Source organism: Bubalus bubalis, chromosome 12 (genome assembly GCF_019923935.1).
Source record: "Bubalus bubalis isolate 160015118507 breed Murrah chromosome 12, NDDB_SH_1, whole genome shotgun sequence".
Taxonomy (NCBI): domain Eukaryota; kingdom Metazoa; phylum Chordata; class Mammalia; order Artiodactyla; family Bovidae; genus Bubalus; species Bubalus bubalis.
Window position 1 is genome coordinate 26637642 of NC_059168.1, and position 22158 is coordinate 26659799.

The 22158-nt window shown below is 39.1% G+C and overlaps 1 protein-coding gene across 3 annotated transcripts in view; it reads left to right on the top strand.

The window, feature by feature from the left end:
• The window catches only part of CAMKMT (calmodulin-lysine N-methyltransferase), a 411076-nt gene that overhangs the window by 361371 nt on the left and 27547 nt on the right, over nucleotides 1–22158 (top strand). For 2 of the 3 annotated variants that reach the window (XM_006056820.4, XM_006056819.4), the window contains exon 7: nucleotides 51–117. The exons of the other annotated variant lie outside the window; for it this stretch is intronic. In XM_006056820.4, the coding sequence (XP_006056882.1) occupies nucleotides 51–117 (67 nt within the window). The remainder of the gene's footprint in view (nucleotides 1–50; nucleotides 118–22158) is intronic. 3 annotated transcript variants of the gene reach the window in all.

Below are 22158 nucleotides of genomic sequence, written 5' to 3' on the forward strand. Positions count from 1 at the left end.
GGGTCTTGGTTGACGGTCACTGCAGAAGCTTTCTTAACTGTGTGCTGTAGATGTGAGAGACATCATTGCAAGGAATCAGAAGGCTGGTGTCTTTAAGACTGGGAACATATCAAGCTGGTAAGATACCTTTTTGCCTTGAGACACTCTGGTTAAAACTGCTTTTCTCGGTACAATGGGTGATTATTAAAACCATTTATTAAGCACTTGCTGTGGGTCAGGCACTGTCTTAAGCACTTTAAAAGTTATCTTATTTAATGCTCACAATCTGTAATGAAGCAGGCAGGCATTTTCATTATCTACAAATCATAGATGAGAAAAATGAAAGATAGCTATGTTAAACACTGTGTTGAGGATGATTTAAGGATTGAGAGAGTACACTATGAGGTTGGGAGAAGCCCAGCCTGCAACCTCCTTGTGAATGGGTCTGTTTCACTGGTGCTCAACCTGGGGGGGGTGGGGGGGGGGGTGGCAGGGGGAGGCAGTTTTTCCCCTGGGGATTTCTTTACTGTTATAATTGGGATAAGACAGTGGCTACTAGAATCTAGCGGAAGGAGGCCAGAGATGCTGCTAAGCATCCTCCAATGCTCAAGACATTTCCCACCACCACCCCCAACAAAGAATTCTCTGGCTCAAAATGTCAATAGTACCAAGAGTGAGAAACCCTGTTCTATTTTATGGTTTCAAACTGGTCTAGGTATTCATTCCCTAAACAGAAGTTTCTCCTTCTTATTGAAACTAGGAGAAATGCTTATGCTCAACCAAAGCAACGCTACTATGATGCTACATTTTAAGTTTGCCCTCAAGTAATGAATATCCATTTAGTAGTTTTCACAAGAAATATCTGAATCTGTGCATTTTTCTTTTACGTGTTTAACCACAGACATTATTGGGAGAACAGTCTAAGTTTGAAGTAATTCTTTAATTACTGTTAAATCGTCATTCTTTGACATTTTGAGTTTTCTCTGTCTGAGGATGCTTTCCCACCCCACACTCTCTCAGCTTGGGGGAAAAAGAAAAGGTGGGTGAACAGCTGCTGCTGCTATTTAGTTGCTAAGTGGTGTCTGACTCGTTTGTGACCCCATGGACTGGAGCCCACCAGATTCCAGAGTTCCATGGGATTTCTCAGGCAATACTAGAGTGCTGATACTAGGGTTGCCATTTCCTCCTTCAGGGGATCTTCCCAACCCAAGGAATGAACCCATGTCTCCTGTCTGGCAGGTAGATTCTTTACCACTGAGCCATTAGGAAGCCCAGGTGAACAGAAACAATGCTTAAAAACTAAAGTGTAAAACATATGGGATGAGGATATGGAGTAGCAGTAACTTTTTTTTTCTCTTATATTAGCTGGTGAGTGTACTGTGTCCATATTTATTTTTTTTAATGTGGTATTAGAATGTTCACAGTAGGCCGATGGCATGGGGGCAGTATGCTCTGTGTTTCTCAAATAAATGAACAACCAGTTCTGTTTCCAGTAGGTTTCCAGTAGGTTCAGAAAAACAGCACTCTATTACTTGGGTACTCTTCATTCTTAGGCCAGCTTTTATTTCACAGTGCAGACTGCCATACCCTTCTGTGGAGGACTTCATTTTTGGATGTGATTTTCAACCTGGTCTTTTAGTTATCAATCAAAAGCACATTTTCTGTGTTGTCCTCATTTACATTTATTTAATGCTTAAGGTCATTTGTGACCATTTGAGTGTATTTCAGCATATGGAATCAGGGAATAATAGATTTCAGCATCATGCTGTGAAGAGAGATTGTGTTTTTACAAGACATAATGTTGTTTACTGGGTGTTAATAATCACTAATTAATAAACATATCTAGAATTCTAAAATGCTGCATTTTGGTGGAATAAAAATGTCAAGTGTTTAACTTATGGAGTGCAGTAGTATTTTCTATATCCCTTCATAAAATAATGAAGTTACATAAAGAAGCAAAATGTTATTGTTCAACACAGGTTATATCCAAAATGCCTTTGTTTCTGTTTGGTGTTCTCAAAAATACTATTTCTAATATATGGTTCTGAGATGCACCTGGACATATATGTCAGTAGTCACAGGGACATCCAAGAAGAGGAGATTTTTTTTTTTCTGTCTTTCTTTCATATTCATTGTGGTCAGTTTCTTCTCTTTTAAACCACTGTAAGCATTTTGTCCAAAGTCTACGAAAGTACTTTGCCAGAAAGCAAGTGAATGAGTCAGTCTTTGAAACGCCTTGATCTCATATTAAGGAGCTACTTGACCACTTAACCTTCAGGAAGCTAAGAGGAAACTGCCAACCAATGATGCAATAATCAGCATCCCCTGTATGCACTGCTTTCCCACCCATAACCAGTACAATATGATGAAAGCGTTAGCTCCATGCGAGACGAAATAAAAGGAAATCATTCACAAAAGAGCTAAGATATAGTTCAATATTCTTTTTTAGTGCCTCAATGCATATGCAGAATTTCTTCTCCAAATTGGAGGTGTGGAATAACAGTAGCGACAGATAGCTAAGAGGTATTTACCATAGCTATAAAGCCCACACGTGAGCCAAATATTTCTGCTATTAAAAAGCACTTCAAAGCTTGACATGAAGTTTGTAACAGCTGAATGTCTCCTGTGACTTCATTTGCAAGGAAGATGTAAAAGCAGAAAGGAAGATCGTGATATGAGAACCGTGAACCTAGGAACTGGTGTTTTTAAAAAAAGAACGATAAAGCAATCCAGAAATTTGACAGGCACCCCAAGCTCCTGTTCCCCCTGCCCTGCAATTTTCTCAGGAACCAGCATTCCTCCTGTGACCAGCCTCTTCCTACAGGGCAGACCCAGGTTGGGTGGGGCCCAAAACTTACATTGAGGGTCCTCTTTGGGAGGATGAATTCTATTAAACCTTATTTTGGCAAATCGTATAGAAGCAACAACCATGTGAACCCATCACTAGGGCTCCTTGTGGGCCTGGGGAGGGGCCTGTGGGAGGGAGGGGGGTCTCAATGTTTAGGCATCATTAGCTTGACAGTAAATCTACTCGTGCTGTCGTAACCACCAGTAGCCTTGCCTAGAATAATGCTCTTGCCTTCCAAACTCGTACTCCCTCTGCTCCATTTTAATGCGAGTGTGACTGTTGCTCACAAGTGTGATAGCTCAATTGGAAAGATATGTTTGCAAAAGCCTGGAAGCTTTGCTGCTGCTGCTGCTGCTAAATCACTTCAGTCGTGTCCGACTCTGCGACCCCATAGATGGCAGCCCACCAGGCTCCCCCATCCCTGGGATTCTCCAGGCAAGAACACTGGAGTGGGTTGCCATTTCCTCTCCAATGCATGAAAGTGAAAAGTGAAAGTGAAGTCACTCAGTCGTGTCCGACTCTTAGCGACCCCGTGGACTGCAGCCCACCAGGCTCCTCCGTCCATGGGATTTTCCAGGCAAGGGTACTGGAGTGGGGTGCCATTGCCTTCTCCTCTGGAAGCTTTAGGCCTGGCTAAAAGATCTAGGATGCACATTTGTGAAGGATATAGCCATTGCCTCTCAAAGATCTGAATACAGTCATTTGATGGTTCATTCACTGGTCCATCCATGCAGCCATCTATCAATTTAACTAATATGCCCAAAGTATTCTGCCTGTGAGAACATAAATACAAAGTTATAGCAAATAACTCTTGAGCAAAGAAAGTCATGCCACTAAATATAGCTAGAGTTTGGTGAAAGAGCAAGGATATTTACAGCTTCTCAATTGTTAGGTTTATCTGAAGCTGTCTTCAAAACTGTGACTGTCTAATAAAGAACCATTCAGAACTTCTGATGTCTGCATATTTCTAGGTGTTCCAGAATTAGTGAATGGCGTCATTCTCCAGTTAATAGTAATTAACAGTTACAATATTTTTAAAAATTGACTAAATATACCCTGCTGTGATATTAAAAGTAACTTTCTACTTAAGAAGAGAGTTTATTTTTGTGTGCAAATTGCTAGTGAATTTAGACCTGTGACTTTTTTATTATTCTTTGATAAACCATTAATTTTAGTAAACTGTGGAATTCATAACTTTTAAGACTTTTATAACCCAAATTTTACCTTTATGTGGGCCCCCAGGATTGGCTATTGGCTCCATTGCCCTGCTACTTTTTAAGATCTATATCTTCTCGAGGTTCATTTTGCTTTAGAGATTAAATTGGGGATGTGAAAAATGCTTTAAGAATATAAATTCCAACCAAGTGGGATGAAATTGCTGCCTTTTCCAGGCCTTCTACAGTCTTCTCTCACTTTCCTCCTCTCTTCATTCAATGTAGCTTTCACTGTTCCCCAACATACATCCTCTCCTTGGGTTACCCAAACCTCCTCACTCTCCTCTAGCACATTTGGTTTTCCTCATCTCTAGTCTTTGCCAGTCTTGTTCCCCTTTTCCTTATCCATCTAAATTCTTTCTTCTGGGCTTCCCTGGTGGCTCAGTTGGTAAAGAATTTGCCTTAAGTGCAGGAGACCCAAGTTCTATCCCTGGGTCGGGAAGATCCCCTGGAGAAGGGAACGGCTGGCTATCCACTCCAGTATTCTTGCCTGGAGAATTCCATGGACAGAGGAGCCTGGCGGGCTGCAGTCCATGGGGTTGAAACTTAATTACCATTTCCCGCTGCTTTCTCAAACTACGTCAGTTTGCCCTAACCTTTGCCCTCTTTTAACTTCTATTGGCCTTAGAATCGTCCCCCAGAAAACATGGCTTCAGTTCAGTTCAGTTGCTCAGTCATGTCTGCCTCTTTGTGACCCCATGAACTGCAGCACGTCAGGCCTCCCTGTCTATCACCAACTCCCGAAGTCCACCCAAACCCATGTTCATTGAGTCGGTGATGCCATCCTACCATCTTATCCTTTGTCGTTCCCTTCTCCTCCTGCCTTCAATCTTTCCCAGCATCAGGGTCTTTGCATCAGGTGGCCAAGCATGGCATATTCTCTCATTATTCAAAGTGTGTTGTTTATTTTCATGTACATTGTTTCATTCATTTTTTGGGTAATTATTTTGATCACCTTCTCTCTGTCAACTACTGTTCTCAGTTGCTAGAGATGTAGTGATGAATGAAACTGAGAAAGTCCATGCCTTCTTGGAGTTTGCATTCTGGGAAGAGCTTAAAGGCAAGAACTCTGCTTAATATGTTTTTATATTCCCTGAAGCAATTAGTACACTTTATCCCTATTACATGAAAGGTTTTAAAGTTTGTATTTGGAGCACACTTTGAAAGATAAAATAAATGACATGATAAATGAAAAACAGGGTAAGACATGAATCTGTAAAGATTATGGAACCAAGCAATTTTTAGTAGAAGGAAGTCAAGCTCTAGAGATTGAGACATCATTTATGTATCAGATAGCTGACTTTCATTTCAGGATAGGCTTCTTCTCAGGCGTGCACACGCAGCATCTGTAGACACACTGACATTGTGAGTAGGCATTTATCTGTCCTTTGTCAGGTTGAAGAGGATGGTTAGAAGAAGGTAACTGAGATAAGGAAGCTGAAGGCTCTCTTTAAGAAATTTTCTGATAAAACATACCTGTTAGTGAGTTTTGCTAGAATTACAGTAACAGAATCTGAAGAACTGCTGAGAATTATAGAGGTGGCACAGTCTTGTTTCCATCTGTTGCTATCTTGGATATGGGAAAATGAAAGTACTAAGTGTACTTCCTATTACTAACACATTTTATTTGCTTAACATATTATAGAAGGGCTCATATCCCTTTTGCACTGAACAAATAAGCTCCCACAGAGTGAATGTTACCTACTTTTGATATTTTGGTAGAGTTAGTTCTCCTTTTTGTGGGCTTTTTTTTGCGTGTATTTGAGACTTTTATGGGCTAGAGAAGGAAAAGGCTTCATTGGATCATGAAAAAGCAAGAAAGTTCCAGAAAAACATCTACTTCTGTTTTATTGACTATGCCAAATCCTTTGACTGTGTGGATCACAACAAACTGTGGAAAATTCTTCAAGAGATGGAAATATGAGACCACCTTACCTGCCTCTTGAGAAACCTGTATCCAGGTCAAGAAACAACAGTTAGAACCAGACATGGAACAATAGACGGGTTCCAAATTGGGAAAGGAGTGTGTGAAAACTGTATATTGTCACCCTGCTTATTTAACTTCTGTGCAGAGTACATCATGCGGAATGCTGTGCTAGATGACACACAAGCTTGAATCAAGATTGCTGGGAGAAATATCAATAACTTCGGATATGCAGATGATATTTGAGTCAGGGTCACAAATCCCAGATTTGTTGACTTGTTCTTGGGAAAGCAGGAAAAGGCTGTGTGTGTATGTGTACAGCAGTGTCACGCTCCACAGCTTCAGAAAGCACTTTTTTCATATCTCTGCTATTAAGGCAAAGCTCCCTGAACCTCATTTTTCTGTGTGCTCAATTGGTTTAAAATGAGGCAATCAGTATTAGAATATTTTGCTCCATTGTGGTGTTTTTTTTTTTTTTTTTTTTTTAGTTACTCATGAAATGAAAATGAAACACTCTCAAATGAAACACCCTAATGGCAGAAAGAGAAGAGGAACTAAAGAGCCTCTTGATGAAGGTGGAAGAGGAGAGTGAAAAAGCTGGCTTAAAACTCAACATTAAAAAAACTAAGATCATGGCATCGGTCCCATCACTTCAAAGCAAATAAATGGGGAAACAATGGAAACAGTGACAAACTTTATTTTCTTGGGTTCCAAAATTACTGTGGACAGTGACTGCAGCCTCAAAGTTAAAAGATGCTTGCTCCTTGGAAGAAAAGTTTTGACAAACCTAGATGGCATATTAAAAAGCAGAGACGTTATTTTGCTGACAAAGATCCATATAGTTAAAGCTATAGTTTTTCCAGTAGTCATGTATGGATGTGAGAGTTGGACTATAAAGAAGGCTGAGCACCAAAGAGTGATGTTTTTGAACTGTGGTGTTGGAGAAGACTCTTGAGAGTCTTTTGGAATACAAGGACAGTCAATCCTAAGGGAAATCAATCCTGAATATTCATTGGAAGGACTGATGCTGAGGCTGACGCTCCAATAATTTGGCCACCTGATACAAAGAGCCAACTCACTAGAAAAGACCCTAATGCTGGGAAAGATTGAAGGTGGGAGGAGAAGGGGACGACGGAGGATGAGATGGTTAAATGGCATCACTGACTCAATGGAGATGAGTTTGAGCAAACTCCAGGAGATGGTGAAGGACAGGGAAGCCTGATGTGCTGCAGTCCAAGGGGTCACAAAGAGTTGGACACAGCTGAGCGACTGAGCAACAACAAATATCTACAGAGCAAATTTTCAGAAGAGGACTTTGTCTATTCATACAGCCTTATCAAACTGTGTAAACTACTAAAGTTTGTAATATATTTTCATATCTATAAAAACTAGTCTCTTCCCATTATTGCTTCTTCCTAGAATATTCTAAAATCATGTTGGTAATTGTATTACGGTGGTATTTTCATTTTGACTGAAAATATATATATAAATTAATTTACTAAGATGCTGCCTTATGACTCTGAATCTTCTATTCAAGAACAAGTAGTTTTCTTTTTAAGCTTTTTTAGGTGTTTCACTAGCATTTAAAATGTTTCATTTCTAAGTTTATTTGTAGAAACTACCTTTTTCTGTTTCTTTTATAAATGAAGTCTTTTCCTTCATTATATTTTCTATTATTTTATTTGTATGTGTGTATATAAAGAAAGCTATAGGGTTTTGTCTAGCAAATGTTTAGTCAGTTCAACGAGTTATTACTTCTAATACCTTGTCAACCTAGTCTCTTAAATTTTCCAAATAAACAATCACATCATTTGCAAATGATGAGACTTTTTACTTCTTTCTGATTCTTGTATCTTTTTTTCTTCTCTTGTATAATTTTATTGGATTAAAAAAAAATCCCAGAATGATATTAAATAGTATGTTTGAGTCTAACTTTGTTGGGAATCCTCTAGTATTACACCATTAAATGTGCATTAGCCTATGAGTTGAAAAAGAAATGATATTTTTATCTTCATAAGGAATTTTCTATTGATTCCTGTTTTTAAAAGATTTTGTCATAAATCCATATGGAGCTTTAGCTGAAGCCTTTTCAGCATGTATAGAGATGATCAGATTGTTTTTCTTAAATCACTGTAAGCTCTACAGATGATTCTGATACTGACGTTTGAGACCTGCTGCTCCAGGTTATCACTCCTCTGTTTCTAGACTGACTTTAAAGCTGATCCCATCCTCTTGTTCTGTGTTTTTGTTTGCAATTAAATAGATAAAAAAATTACTTCAGAGTCCAGAAGGTTTGCCTAACGTTTGAACCCCCTGTTGGGCTTCCCAGGTGGTGGTAGTGTTAAAGAACTTGCCTGCCAATGCAGGAGATGCAAAAGACTAGGGTCCCATCGCTGGGTCAGAAAGATCCCCTGAAAGAGGAAACGGCAACCTCCTCCAGTATTCTTGCCTGGGAAATCCCACAGAAAGAGGAGCCTGGTGGGCCACAGTCCCTAGGGTTGCAGAGTCAGATACCACCGAAGCAACTGAGCATGCAATCAGGAACCCACTATGTTGGTGACCAGTGCATTCTACGCTGGTTAAGGAGGACTGGTAAACTGTTTTGAGATTTCAGAATGAAAGACACATTGATAGTTTTACTAATTATATTTTCCATTTCAAATATCTCTGATTCTATGATTATGACTAGTACAACTTGTGTTATTGATTTCAATGGAATAAAATGTAATTTAGCATCTGCTGCACTTAAGGCACTGTGATGGGCTCATCAGGGGTTACAAAGATGAGTAAAGTGAAGTCTGCCTTAGGAAGCTCAAGATATGCAGATGAGAGGTAAACACTTTCCAGTCATCAAGATATAAGACAAAGCCTGCTCTCTCATTGGGTCAGTCACTCTGTTTAAGTATTAAGACACAAGCAGCCAACTCAAGGTGAGGACATCTGAGAAAGCTTTTTATAAAGGAGGTGGTGGATGGGCTTTGGTTTAGCAAATGAAATGCAAGTGAAGAAAAACAGCTAAAGAGGGCATTCTAGGTATGAAAAGCGGGGAGGACACAGTCAAAGGCATAGAAGTAGGAAAGATATGTCCAGGCAAATGTAGTTACCTGGTGTGATGAATGGGAAGAGGCCAACAGAACATTTCAGAAGTCATTGCACTGGGGCAGAAGGGGCAGTGAATGGGACATAGCCTCTAAACAGACTTGTGAGGTGTGGGGCAAGGTTCTATTTGTTGGTTTGACTGGTGGTTACAGGGGTACTTGCCACATAATAATTAGTTAAGGCATGTATTTATTTCATGGTTTTCTCTCTCGGTGTTTTATTTTACAATAAAAAGAGTTTTCTGTTTGTTTGTTTCTCTTTCAAAGGCTTCTTGGTGATTCCAGAGAAAGGGAAAGAGGTAGTCCCGGGCTGAATGAGAATGGAAAATGGTGAACAAATAGGGAACCCATTCTAGAGAAGCTACTGGGAGTGGGAAATAAACTGGAAGAGTAGTCATAGACAGCAGTCTGGAACATGCTACACTGGAGGTGGTTGTAGAACATAAATATGTATTTGCTTTGTGACAGTAAGTAACACATGGTGAAGAATAAAGGTTCAAATCTCAGGAAAATGTGCTAGAGGATTTGGAGATCAAAATCAAGATAAGAGTAGAACTATGGGAACTGGAGAATCAGAAGAGAAGATGGCCAAGGATACAACCTTGGGAAATGACTATGTTTCAGGAGCAGAGTCATGGGGAACCTGGAAGGGATACTGAGAAAGGACTGGAGACAAGAAGCCTGGTTCAGGGTGGGACCGTGCAAGGTGGGAAGCAAGTCCAGGAGAGAATTTCAAGGAGAGGGTGATTAGCAGTGTCAGCTGCTGAAGATTGCTGGAGCTCAAGCAAACTGCAGAGCAGTTCCAGTGACTGTTGTGAGAAAGGTCGTATTGCCAGGGCAGGTGAAGTAATGAGAATAGGCTATTCCTGTAAAATGTTGATGGCAAAGGGAAAGAGAAATAGGATGTGGACTAGAAGGAAGCAGAGTTGCTGGGAGAGGTGGGCATGTTGGCAGGCATGGCACAACAGCTGAGGAAGAAGAAATGAATGTGATGGGCCCAGCATTGGATGGGATAAGGGCCTAGAGTAGTACTTCTCAAAGTAAAGCCCCCAGACCAGCAGCCTCAGCATCACTTGGAAATTTGTTTGAAATGCAGATTCTTAAGCATCTCAGTTTGTTTCACTTCAGACACACTGAATCAGAAACTCTGGCATTGAAACCCAGTGATCTGTATTTTAACAGACTTTCTGAGGATTCTGATACACATCCAAGTTTGCAAACCTCTGCACTCAGAGGAAAGAGGAGGAGTGATATTATCCTGCACGCAGGTTGGGAGTGGATTCTCTTTGAAAGGATGAGTGACCCTACTTCCTTTGTGACAAGAGAGAGAAAAGATAAAGAAGAGGGAAAAGATGAAGAAGAGGAAAAAGATGGTATCAGCTAATCTCAGGCTCTCAGTAAGGTCATCTACTGAGAAATTTTTTTCAGTGTGAATTTTTGATCACAGGGTGAGAGTCCTGTTAGAAATTGACTTGGCTCTGCATTTCAGGTTGAAACTCCAACCTCAAAGCCAGAATGAAAAGACATAAGTTAGTGCAAGAGTAAGGGAAGGGAAACTAATATTTATTGAGCACCCATAATACACTTGTATTACTCTATCTCGTTCAATTCATTATCATCATGGAATGCCACTATTACTGTCCCTTTTTTTATATTTGAGGGCAGTGATATTCAGAGCATCACTCAGCCTGACTGGCTTGTGAGGGAGCTAGTATTTGAACTCAGAGCTTCTGAGCTATGAAGTCCAGTATTCTTTCTATTGTACTATACTGTTAGACTCAACAGGTTTGACATGCTTATAAATATTAAGATTGTTAAAGCATGTGTCCTGTAATGATTATTGATTTTCTGTTTCTATCTATAAAATGGTACTTTGCTTTGTAATTCATTTCAAACAGAATATTTTGATATTATGATGAAATAAAATGGAGACACATACATTTTACTTTAGTGTCAATTACAAGTAACGCATTGACATGTTTTGGGTGTTTGATAAAACCATCTTTACATGTCTTTACCTATGATTGTTATACCTTAAATTGTAAGCTCATATAGGCAAGGGACCTAGTTATATGTATGTATATATACCCTGCTGTCTTTCAGAAAGCATTTCTTTTTAAATTTTTAACTGTTTCATTGTGGTAAAATTGAAATCCAATAAACTGTATGTATAATTTTATAAGTTTTGAAATTTTTATACACCCCTGAAACCATCACCATAATTGAAATACTGATCATGTCTTATCAGCCCCTCCTTTCTGACCCTTGAAGTTCCCTCCCTCTCCAGGAAACCACTGATTTGCTCTCTTTTATTATATATTAGTTTATATTTTCCAAAGTTTTAAATAAATGAGATCATTCAGTATGTGCTTTTCCCCTCAGTGTCCTTTCAGTCCGCAAAATTATTTTGAGATCACCTGTGTTGTTGCATGTATCAATAGTTCTTTCCACTTTATTTCTGAGTAGTCTCCCACTGTATGGCTATACCTCAATTTTTTTAATCCTTTCACCCACTGATGAACTCTGAGTTGTTGCCAGTCTGGGGCCGTTACAAGTAAACCTGTTATGAACACTTATGCACATGTATGGTTAGATGGATGTATGTTTTGCATGGGTATATCCTTTCACTTCTCTAGAATAAACACCTAGAACTGGAACAGCTAGCTCTTAGACAGGCATAGATTTAACTTTTAAAGGGAGCTGCCAAAATGTTTTCCAAAGTGGTTGTATCTTATATTCCCCTCAGTGGCGTCAGAGAGTTCCATTTGTTCACATTGTCATCACCTCCCAGTGTAGTCAGTCTTTTAAATTATAGCCCTTCTAACACATATATAGTGATAATCTCATTAGGGTTTTAATTTGAATTTCCCTGATGACTAATGATGTTGGGTATCTTTTCATGTGCTTATTTGCCACTTATGTATCTTATTTGGTGAAGTATCTATTCAAATGCCTTACTTACTTTTTTTAAAAATTGGGTTGCTTGTTTTCTTATTGTTAACATACCCGGAGTTCTTTATATGTTCTGGATATAAGCTCTTTATCAAATACATGATTTGCAAAAATATATGCTATTTTCTCCCAGCCTGTAGCCTGTCTTTCCATTCTCCTCCTGGCATCTTTCAAAGTGCAGAAATTTTTAATTTTAATAAAGTCTAATTTACCAATGTTTTCTTTTATGGATCATGCATCTTGTATCATATCTAAGAAATCTTTTCTTAAGCTAAGGTTACAAAGATTTTCTCTAGTATTTTCATCTACAAGGTTTATAATTTTAGGTTTAACATTTAGGCTTCTGATCCATTTTAAGTTGACCCATTTCACATCCATATGATGTGAGATTTGGATTTAAGGTTTTTAAATATGGATATCTAATTATTAAAGCACTATTTGTTGAAAATACCCTCTTTGTCCACTGAAATACTATTTCATATTTTATGCTATTATAAATGGTATTTTAAAAAATATTATTGTAAATGGTATGGAATTAGAAATTCAAAATTTCAATTATTTTGTTGTTTGTATAAATACAATGAAATTTTGTATATTGATCTTGTATCCCATAATTGTTTTAAACTCACTTATTAGTTCTTCTTACTTTTCTATTTCATTGGATAGTCTACATATATGATCATACTGCCCACTAGTAAAGACAATTTTACTTCTTCCTTTCCACTCTTGATGCCTTTTTTGCCTTGCCTTATTGCACTGGCTAGAATCTCTAGTGCAGTATTGAATAGTGAGATAAAACATCATTTTCATGTTGCTGATGTTAGGTAGAAAGCATCTAGTCTTTCACCATTAAGTATGATGTTGGTTGTTGGTTGGTTGGTTGCTTAGTCATGGATGACTCTTTTGTGGCCCCACAGACTGTAGCCCACCAGGCTCCTCTGTCCATGGGATTTCCAAGGCAAGGATACTGGAGTGGGTTGCCATTTTTGTCTCCTGGAATCTTCCCAACCCAGGGACTGAACCTGCATCTCCTACATTGTAGGCAGATTTTTTACTGCTGAGCTGCTGGGGAAGCCCAAATGTGATATGATGCTAGCTACAGATTTTTCATGGATAATCTTCTTCAGGTTAAGAAAGTTCCCTTCTTTTCTTTGGTTGCTGAGAATTTTCATCAGAAATAGATATTCAACTTTGTCTAGAAATAGATATTCAACTTTGCAGTGGATTTTCTGTAATTATTGAAATTTTCACATTTTTCTAGTTCATATATATGATGAATTATATTGATTAATTTTAAAATATGAAACCATGTTTTAAACTTTAAACCATAAACTTTCTTTCATTCCCTCACTTGATCAACCTGACTTGATCATGATGTATATATGATATAGTTATTTTGGTGGTTGCTTTAGGTTTTATAGTACAATCTATCCTTAAATGACATACCACTTCATCTATACTATAAAAACTTCATAAAAGTATACTTTTATTACTCCCTTCCCAGTCTTACGCTATTATTATTCTCTATTTTATTTATTCATATATTATAAACCCTACAATACTTATTTGTTTAACCAGTCAACTATATTTTTAAGACAGTTAATAATAAGAAAAGAATCATATATTTACTCAGATAGTTATAATTTATAGTTCTCATCCTTCCTTTCTATAGATCCATATTTTGGATCCGGTATTGATTTTTCTTCTACCTAAAAGACTTTCTTTACACTTTTTGTAGTACTGATCTGCTGGTGATTAATTCTTGCAGCTTTTGTATGTCTGAAAACATCTATTTCACCTTAAACATATATATATATATATATATATATATATTGTAACTGGCCATGCAATAGGTTGGCCATACAAAAGGTTGGCCTCCTTTTTCCCTTTTAGTACTTTAAAGATGTTACTCCACTGTCTCCTGACTTGCATATTCCTCAAAAGAAATATACTATCATCCATATCTTTCTTTGAATAATGTGTCTTTTCCTCTGGGTGCTTTTCAGATTTTCTGTTTATCACTGTTTTCAGACAGTTTGGTTGGATGTACTATATGCCTTGTAGTTTTCATTATGTTTCTTGCACTTGGAGTTTGTTGAAATTTCTTGATCTGTGGGTTAATAGTTTTTATTAAATTTGAAAATATTTTAGCCATTATTTCTTCAGATATTTTTTTCTGTCTCCCCCTCTTTTGTCCTTTGGGGACTCCAATAACACATATATTAGGACACAAATTTGCTTCACAGCTCACTTGCTGATATTCTTTTGTTTTATTTCTATTTTTTTTTCTCTTTATATTTCCATTTTGGATAGTATCCATTGCTTTGTCTTCAGGTTCACTGATTTTTTTCTCCTGAAATGTCTAATTTGCTTTGAATTCCGTTCAACATATTTTCTTCTCAGACATTGTAGTCTTCCTCATTAGAAGTACTTTCAAAGTATCCTTTGTGTCTCTACTTACCTTTTAATACAGTAAATATCATTATGATACCTAGTTTAATACCTTTGTGAATTCTAACATCTGTGTCAAGTTCAATTATTCAGTTTTCCTCCTCATTATGAGCTTTATTATTTGACTTTTTGCATGTCTGGTAATCTTTGATTGTATACCAAGTATTTTGAATTTTACCTTTTTAGTATCTGAATGTTTTTATGTTTCTATAAATGATTCTGTTTGGTTCTGGGTCACAGTTACATTATTTTGAAATAATTTGATCCTTTTGAGTATCACTGTTAAGATTTATTCGGCAGAACCAAAGCAGCATTTAGTCTAGAGCTAGTTATTCTCCACTGCTGAGACAAGATCCATGTGAGAACTCTCCTCAGTGCCCTGCGGATTATGAGGCTCTGTAGTCTGGCTGGTAAGAACAGCTACACTTCCTGGCCCAGTGTGAGCAATGGCCGGTCCCCTCCAATCTTCTCAGGTGGTTCTTTTCCAGCCTCAAGTAGTGTCCTCATACACGTGCTCCAGTCAGTGCTCTGCAGAATACTTCTCAGGGGGCCTATCCATAGATTGTCTCTCTGTGCAGCACTCTCCTATCTGATACTTGATACTGGAAACGATACCTGTCTTGGTTTCCTCAGATTCTTAGCACCCTCTCCTTAGCTCAGATAATCCACCTAGTTCCAGCTCAGTTTACCCTCCTGGTACTGTGGCCTGGAAACTCTCTCAAGACAGTAGAATGGGGCAATGGTAGGGCTCATTTTATTTTTACCCCGCGCTTAAGGATCACCATCATTTGTTGCTGACTCTTAGTGTCTTAGAAACTATTATTTATATATTTCAAATAAATAAAACTATTATTTTATATTTTATAAAATATAAAACTATTATATATATATATATATATATACACACACATATATGTTTTTAGTTGTTTTGGGCAGTAGGGTAAACAAGGTACTTGTAAGTCCATTGTTACCTAAACTAGAAATCCTGAGAAAGCATTTTAAGTGGCCTCCATGTCTACCTAATCTACACATTCTATTTAAAGAACAACTTAATATAGGAACCTCTGTTTCTTGAGTGTCTTCTATATGCCAGACACTCTGCTAGGTATATTCATACACAGTTCATTCAAATGGCGTGTTTACTGAGCAGCTGTTATGTGTCACGGACTGTTCTAGGCAGTGAAACTACATCATGGTACAAAACAGATTTTAGAAATCTCTTTCCCTAGGATGCTTATCTTCTACTGGAGAAAAAGAATTTTAAAAATTAATGATTTAGTTATATAGCGTATTAAAGGATAATAATTGCTATTTAAAAAATGAAGAGCAGGTTAAGGGGGTTCAGGAAAGCTGCAGTAGAAATGAATGATTGCAGCTTTAAGTAGAATGATCAGTGTAAGCCACTCTGAGAAGGTATGACGTTCAAGCAAAGACTGGAAGGAGGTAAGGGAACAAGCCCTAGGGATGTCTGGAGGAAGAGCATCACACTGAGGAAGCAGCCAATTTAAAGGCCCTAAGGGAGAAGTATATCCCTAGTGTTTTCAAGAAATCATAAAGAGATTGGTGTTGGTAGAGCAGAGGGAGTAAGGGGGAGAGTAATGGGAGCTGAGGTCAGAATGGTACCTAGATTGCATAGGGTCTTATAGTTCAATGTAAAGACTGTGGCTTTTACTCTGTGTGAAGAGAGGAGCCATACAGTTCAGTTCAGTCGCTGAGTCGTGTCCGACTCTTTGCAACCCCATGAATCGCAGCACACCAGGCCTCCCTGTCCATCACCAACTCCCGGAGTTCACTCACATTCATGTCCATCGAGTCAGTGATGCCATCCAGCCATCTCATCCTCTGTCGTCCCCTTCTCCTCCTGCCTCCAATCCCTCCCAGCATCAGAATCTTTTCCAATGAGTCAACTCTTCGCATGAGGTGGCCAAAGTACTGGAGTTTCAGCTTTAGCATCATTCCTTCCAAAGAACACCCAGGGCTGATCTCCTTCAGAATGGACTGGTTGGATCTCCTTGCAGTCCAAGGGACTCGCAAGAGTCTTCTCCAACACCACAGTTCAAAAGCATCAATTCTTTGGCATTCAGCCTTCTTCACAGTCCAACTCTCACATCCATACATGACCACAGGAAAAACCATAGCCTTGACTAGACGGACCTTTGTTGGCAAAGTAATGTCTCTGCTTTTCAATATGCTATCTAGGTTGGTCATAACTTTTCTTCCAAGGAGTAAGCGTCTTTTAATTTCATGGCTGCAGTCACCATCTGCAGTGATTTTGGAGCCCCAAAAAATAAAGTCTGACACTGTTTCCACTGTTTCCCCATCTATTTCCCATGAAGTGGTGGGACCGGATGCCATGATCTTTGTTTTCTGAATGTTGAGCTTTAAGCCATTAGAAGGTAGTAAATAGAGAAGGTCATGATTTCGTATCCATTTTAAAAGGATCTCTCTGGCTGCTCCCTTGAGCAGGAAATGTAGGATTATAGTAGGAAAACCAATTAGGAGACTACACAGTAATTCAGATTAGAGAAGATGGTAGTTTAGACCAGGATGGGAGCAGTGGAAATAGAGAACATTTGGATTTTGACATATTTCAGAAGTGGAACTAACTGCATTTCCTGGCATATTCAACATGGGATGTAAAAAAAGTAAAAGTCAAGGCTTTTGGTCTGAGAATTAACAAGAGAGAAAGACAGTGAATGCTATGAATTTGGGGAAAGATGATGAGGAATTCACTATTGGAGATACTGAGTTTGAGATGTCTATTAGACACCCAAGTGGCAATATTAAAATAGGAAGTTGGATATATGAGTCTGGAGCTAATGGGAATGGTACAGACTGGTAGGTTAAATAAGATGAAAAGTAAAAACTGAGCTGAATTTAACAATGTGGAGATCTTTGGTGAATTTTACAAGAGCATTTTTGGTGAAACAGTGGAGACAAAAGCCTGACTGGGAGAAGAGAAATTGAAAATAGAGTTTAAACAACTTTTTCATGTAGTTTTGCTACAGAGATGTAAGAGGGAATTGGAGCAATAACCAGAAGGGAGGGTAGAGTGAAGAGAGGATATTTTAAGAGGGGGGAAATAGCTGCTTGAATGTTTGAATACTGATGGAAGTAATCCAGTAGAGAGGAAAGAACTCTGATAATATAGGAAAGAGAAGGAAGAATTGTTAGAACTATGCTGTAGGATAAATGAAAGGGGAATGGCCCTCGTCTTTAAGAGGAAGTATTGGCTTTAGATAAGAGTATGGCTAATTCATCCATGATAATAGATAGGATAGATTATGCAGGTGCAGATGCTGCTAGGAATATAAGTTCTCATCTGATTGCTGCAATTTTGACAGGAAAGTAGGAAGCAAGGCCATCAGCTGAAAGTAAGGATAAAGAAGGAAATGTTAGAATTTTGAAAAGAGTGAAGTTGGTGCAAAATAATGAGGTAGGAGACTGGGAGAATAAATGGGGAAGGGAAGTGAAAAAACAACTGCCAAACATAAAGAATCCGCTTGTGGTTCATGGTCACAATTTTGTGTGTGTGTGTGTGTGTGTGATGTGTATCTTTTATGTTTTTTGGTTTTTTGGCCACAAGGCATGTGGGACCTAAGGGGGAAGGGAAGTGAAAAAACAACTGCCAAACATAAAGAATCCGCTTGTGGTTCATGGTCACAATTTTGTGTGTGTGTGTGTGTGTGTGTGATGTGTATCTTTTATGTTTTTTGGTTTTTTGGCCACAAGGCATGTGGGACCTAAGCTTCCCAACCAGGTATTGAACGTGTACACCCTGCATTGGAAGGCAGAGTCTTAACTACTGGACCACCAGGGAAGTCTCCATGGTCATGAATTTAAAGCAAAGCCAGTCAGGATGCCCGTGTGTTTCTCCAACCACATTCAGCTGCACAGATGCAGTCTTGGAGCAGGCGGAGAGCTGGATTTAACAAATATGAGAATGCAAGAGAGGGACGAGATAGCAAAGGGTGTGCACCAGGGAGTAGTTACGATGGTTAGCTACAGGGCCTGGCTGGGCAAGTAGGGAAGATAAACATGAAGGAGAAGGACTAGTGACCAAGTAAGAAGATTAGCAGATTATAGACCAGTAAAACTGAAGACTGTGTGGATCACAATAAACTGGAAAATTCTGAAAGAGATGGGAATACCAGACCACCTGACCTGCCTCTTGACAAACCTGTATGCAGGTCAGGAAGCAACAGTTAGAACTGGAATAGAACAACAGACAGGTTCCAAATAGGAAAAGGAGTATGTCAAGGCTGTATATTGTCACCCTTCTTATTTAACTTATATGCAGAGTACATCATGAGAAACGCTGGGCTGGAAGAAGCACAGCTGGAATCAAGATAGCTGGGAAAAATATCAATAATCTCAGATATGCAGATGATACCACCCTTATGGCAGAAAGTGAAGAACAACTAAAGAGCCACTTGATAAAGTGAAAGAGAGTGAAAAAGTTGGCTTAAAGCTCAACATTCAGAAAACGAAGATCATGGCATCTGGTCCCATCACTTCATGGCAAATAGATGGGGAAACAGTGGAAACAGTGTCAGACTTTATTTTTTTGGGCTCCAGAATCACTGCAGATAATGACTGCAGCCATGAAATTAAAAGATGCTTTCTCCTTGGAAGGAAAGTTATGACCAACTTAGATAGCATATTCAAAAGCAGAGACATTACTTTGTCAACAAAGGTCTATCTAGTCAAGGCTATCATTTTTCCAGTAGTCGTGTATGAATGTGAGAGTTGGACTATAAAGAAAGCTGAGCACTAAAGAGTTGATGCTTTTGAACTGTGGTGTTGGAGAAGACTCTTGAGAGTCCCTTGGACTGCAAGGAAATCCAACCAGTCCATCCTAAAGAAATCAGTCCTGGGTGTTCATTGGAAGGACTGATGTTGAAGCTGAAACTCCAATATTTTGGCCACCTGATGTGAAGAGCTGACTCATTTGAAAAGACCCTGATGTTGGGAAAGATTGAAGGCAGGAGGAGAAAGGGATGACAGAGGATGAGATGGTTGGATGGCATCACCGACTCAATGGACGTGAGTTTGGGTAATCTCCGGGAGTTGGTGATAGACAGGGAGGCCTGTTGTGTTGCGGTTCATGGGGTCACAAAGAGTCAGACACGAGTGAGTGACTGAACTGAACTGAAGATTGAAGAATGGTTTGAATCAGAGTCCTTACTAGAAGAGGTGAACTGTGAGAAGTGGGGCTGTTGGAGAGTAGTTCAGTGCTGCAGTTATTGGTAAAGACAAGGACTGAGAGCCGGGCTACTTAATGAGGAGGCCAAAGCCTGGTATCAGTTTGCAAACTATACATGACTGAGTGCAAGGAGGTAAGTTCAGAAATGGAAGGAAATGTTTAGAAACACAGGAAACGTTTAGAAACACTACTGTGCCGTCCAAGCCTATGATCAGTGGACTTGTATTCAGAATGTCTTTGCTTTTTTAAAATCTCATTTGTCTATTCATTTGTTATTGTACTTTACAAAAGTAATGATCTGCAACAGATTGGCTATAAACAATAACAAAAAATCTGGTCCTGCCTCACAGCTAAAGCACTGCTCTAGTGTACATGACTGTCATCTGAGTGTCAGAGGAGAAGGAGGGCAAGACCATCTGAGTTGGAAGGACCAGCTCCTTGAATATTGAAATCTGTCATCTATAGCCTTCCCAGAGAGAAGCCACTTGAGGCCGCCATTCCCAGAGGCACCCATTTCATTGTTTGCTGCGTGACCAGTAGAACTCAGAATACAGTGTGAATGGTGCCCTTACATTGTTCAAGAAGGTGGCCATTGTTATCTCCATTTTACAGATAAGACAACAAACTCAGGGAAGTGAAATAATTGCCTAAGTCACACAGCTGGTAAAGGAAGGAACCAATGTTTAAACTTAGGTATGTCTGTCATGGGCTTCCCTGGTGGCTCAGTTGGTAAAGAATCCACCTGCAATGCAGGGGGCATGGGTTCCATCCCTGGGTCAGGAAGATCCCTGGAAAAGGAAATGGCAATCCACTCCAGTATTCTTACCTGGGAAATCCCATGGACAGAGGAGCCTGGCAGGCTACAGTCCACGGGATTGTAAGAGCTGGACACAATTTAGTGACAAACCACCACCACCATGTCTGTCATGTCAAAACTGGATTCTGTCCATACTCCTCTTCCTCTCTGTTACTTGCTCACAGTTATGGGGACAGCTTAGCCATACACTTCATGAAAAGTGGGGGAAAGTGCCTTTAGGGCAATGCCTTTAGGGAATGTGTTGTGGTCCATGTGGCCAAGCTGAGCATTTCCATTTTTTTTAGAATCACAGCTTGTTACCTCTGCTGTACCAACCCACAACCCATTGCTGTTTAGATCCCTGTCTCTCTGGTTGGTCTTTGTCAAACTGAGGGGCTGAAGCACCTCAGGAATCCAATATCCAATCTCATCACAGCATTTCCTGCAGTTTCTGTTATGGTGCGTTAGTCATTACACATGTATTAGAAGGATCTTCTAAATGATGGTTCATGAATGGTAAGATGATGAGTAATTTTAATACTTTTCTTTTTTTCCCCAAAATTTATGTAATGGACATGTTACTTTTATATTTTAAATTGTCTTGTTCATGTGGAAACTCTCAAAGACACTCAGGTCTCTGATGAAGGCTCACTCTCCCACTGAGCCTGAGTCCCAGCTGCACTTGGAACCCTCAGTGTTTCTAGAAAAGGTGCTGTTGGTTGCTTCCCATTCTCCCCCAGGTGTGTGGGGTCTTTGAGGAACCAATCTAGAAATGAAACAGCATTAAGATCTTAAGGGTTTCCTGGTTTCCTCCATTTCTCAGCTCTCCAATAGGCCTGGGCAAGTACAACACTACAGTGAATGTATAAAGCTCAGACATGTGTCACAGGACCTGTGAACAGAGAGGTTATCTGCTTCTTCTGGAAAACCCTCTGTGGCGCTCTGCGTCTGTATGCTGACATAACTCACAGGGCGCAGCATCTGACATACAGGTTTACGATGCCAAGGCTGCCCCTGTGAAGCATGGCTTGTGGCACATAGCAGGGCCTGCTGCATAGTAGGTGCCCACCAAGGATGAGCCAAATGAGTGAATGAATAGCTGATGTTCAGTCTGTACAGGTATTTTCATGGTGATGTGGTTAATCTTTCTACCTTAAAAAAGTTACCAGCATAGATATATATTAATGTATTAATATTTGAAAAGAATGTTAGGACTTACAAGGGAAGATCTAGAAGAAATAAAGAACCCACCAAGATAAGCAAATATAACTTGCCAGAGTAGGCTATGCTCATACAGTTTAGTTTTAAATAATAATGAAAATAGATAATAGGAGCAGAATTTCACTTTGAAAAGTAATACTACAAATCACAGTTGATGAGGTGGGAAGAGGAGTCATTAAATACTTTAATATGATAAAAAGCTAATCATCACAGTTATTAATTGAGAGTAACAACATCTCTGGTTGGCATCATAAGAATAACTAGAATTTTCAAATACATGTTATTAATTATTGTTATTACGTGAGGCTTAAAACCTCTTCTTCTTTTAGAGACTAAAAGTCCGGAAAGGTGAATTTTAAAATATGCCTGAAAACTGAGAACTCCCAAAGGAAACTTGGTATTCTTTTCTAACATCTTGCCAAAGTATTCATCAATAAGAAATGCAGTTGATATGCCAAGCACTAAGTTT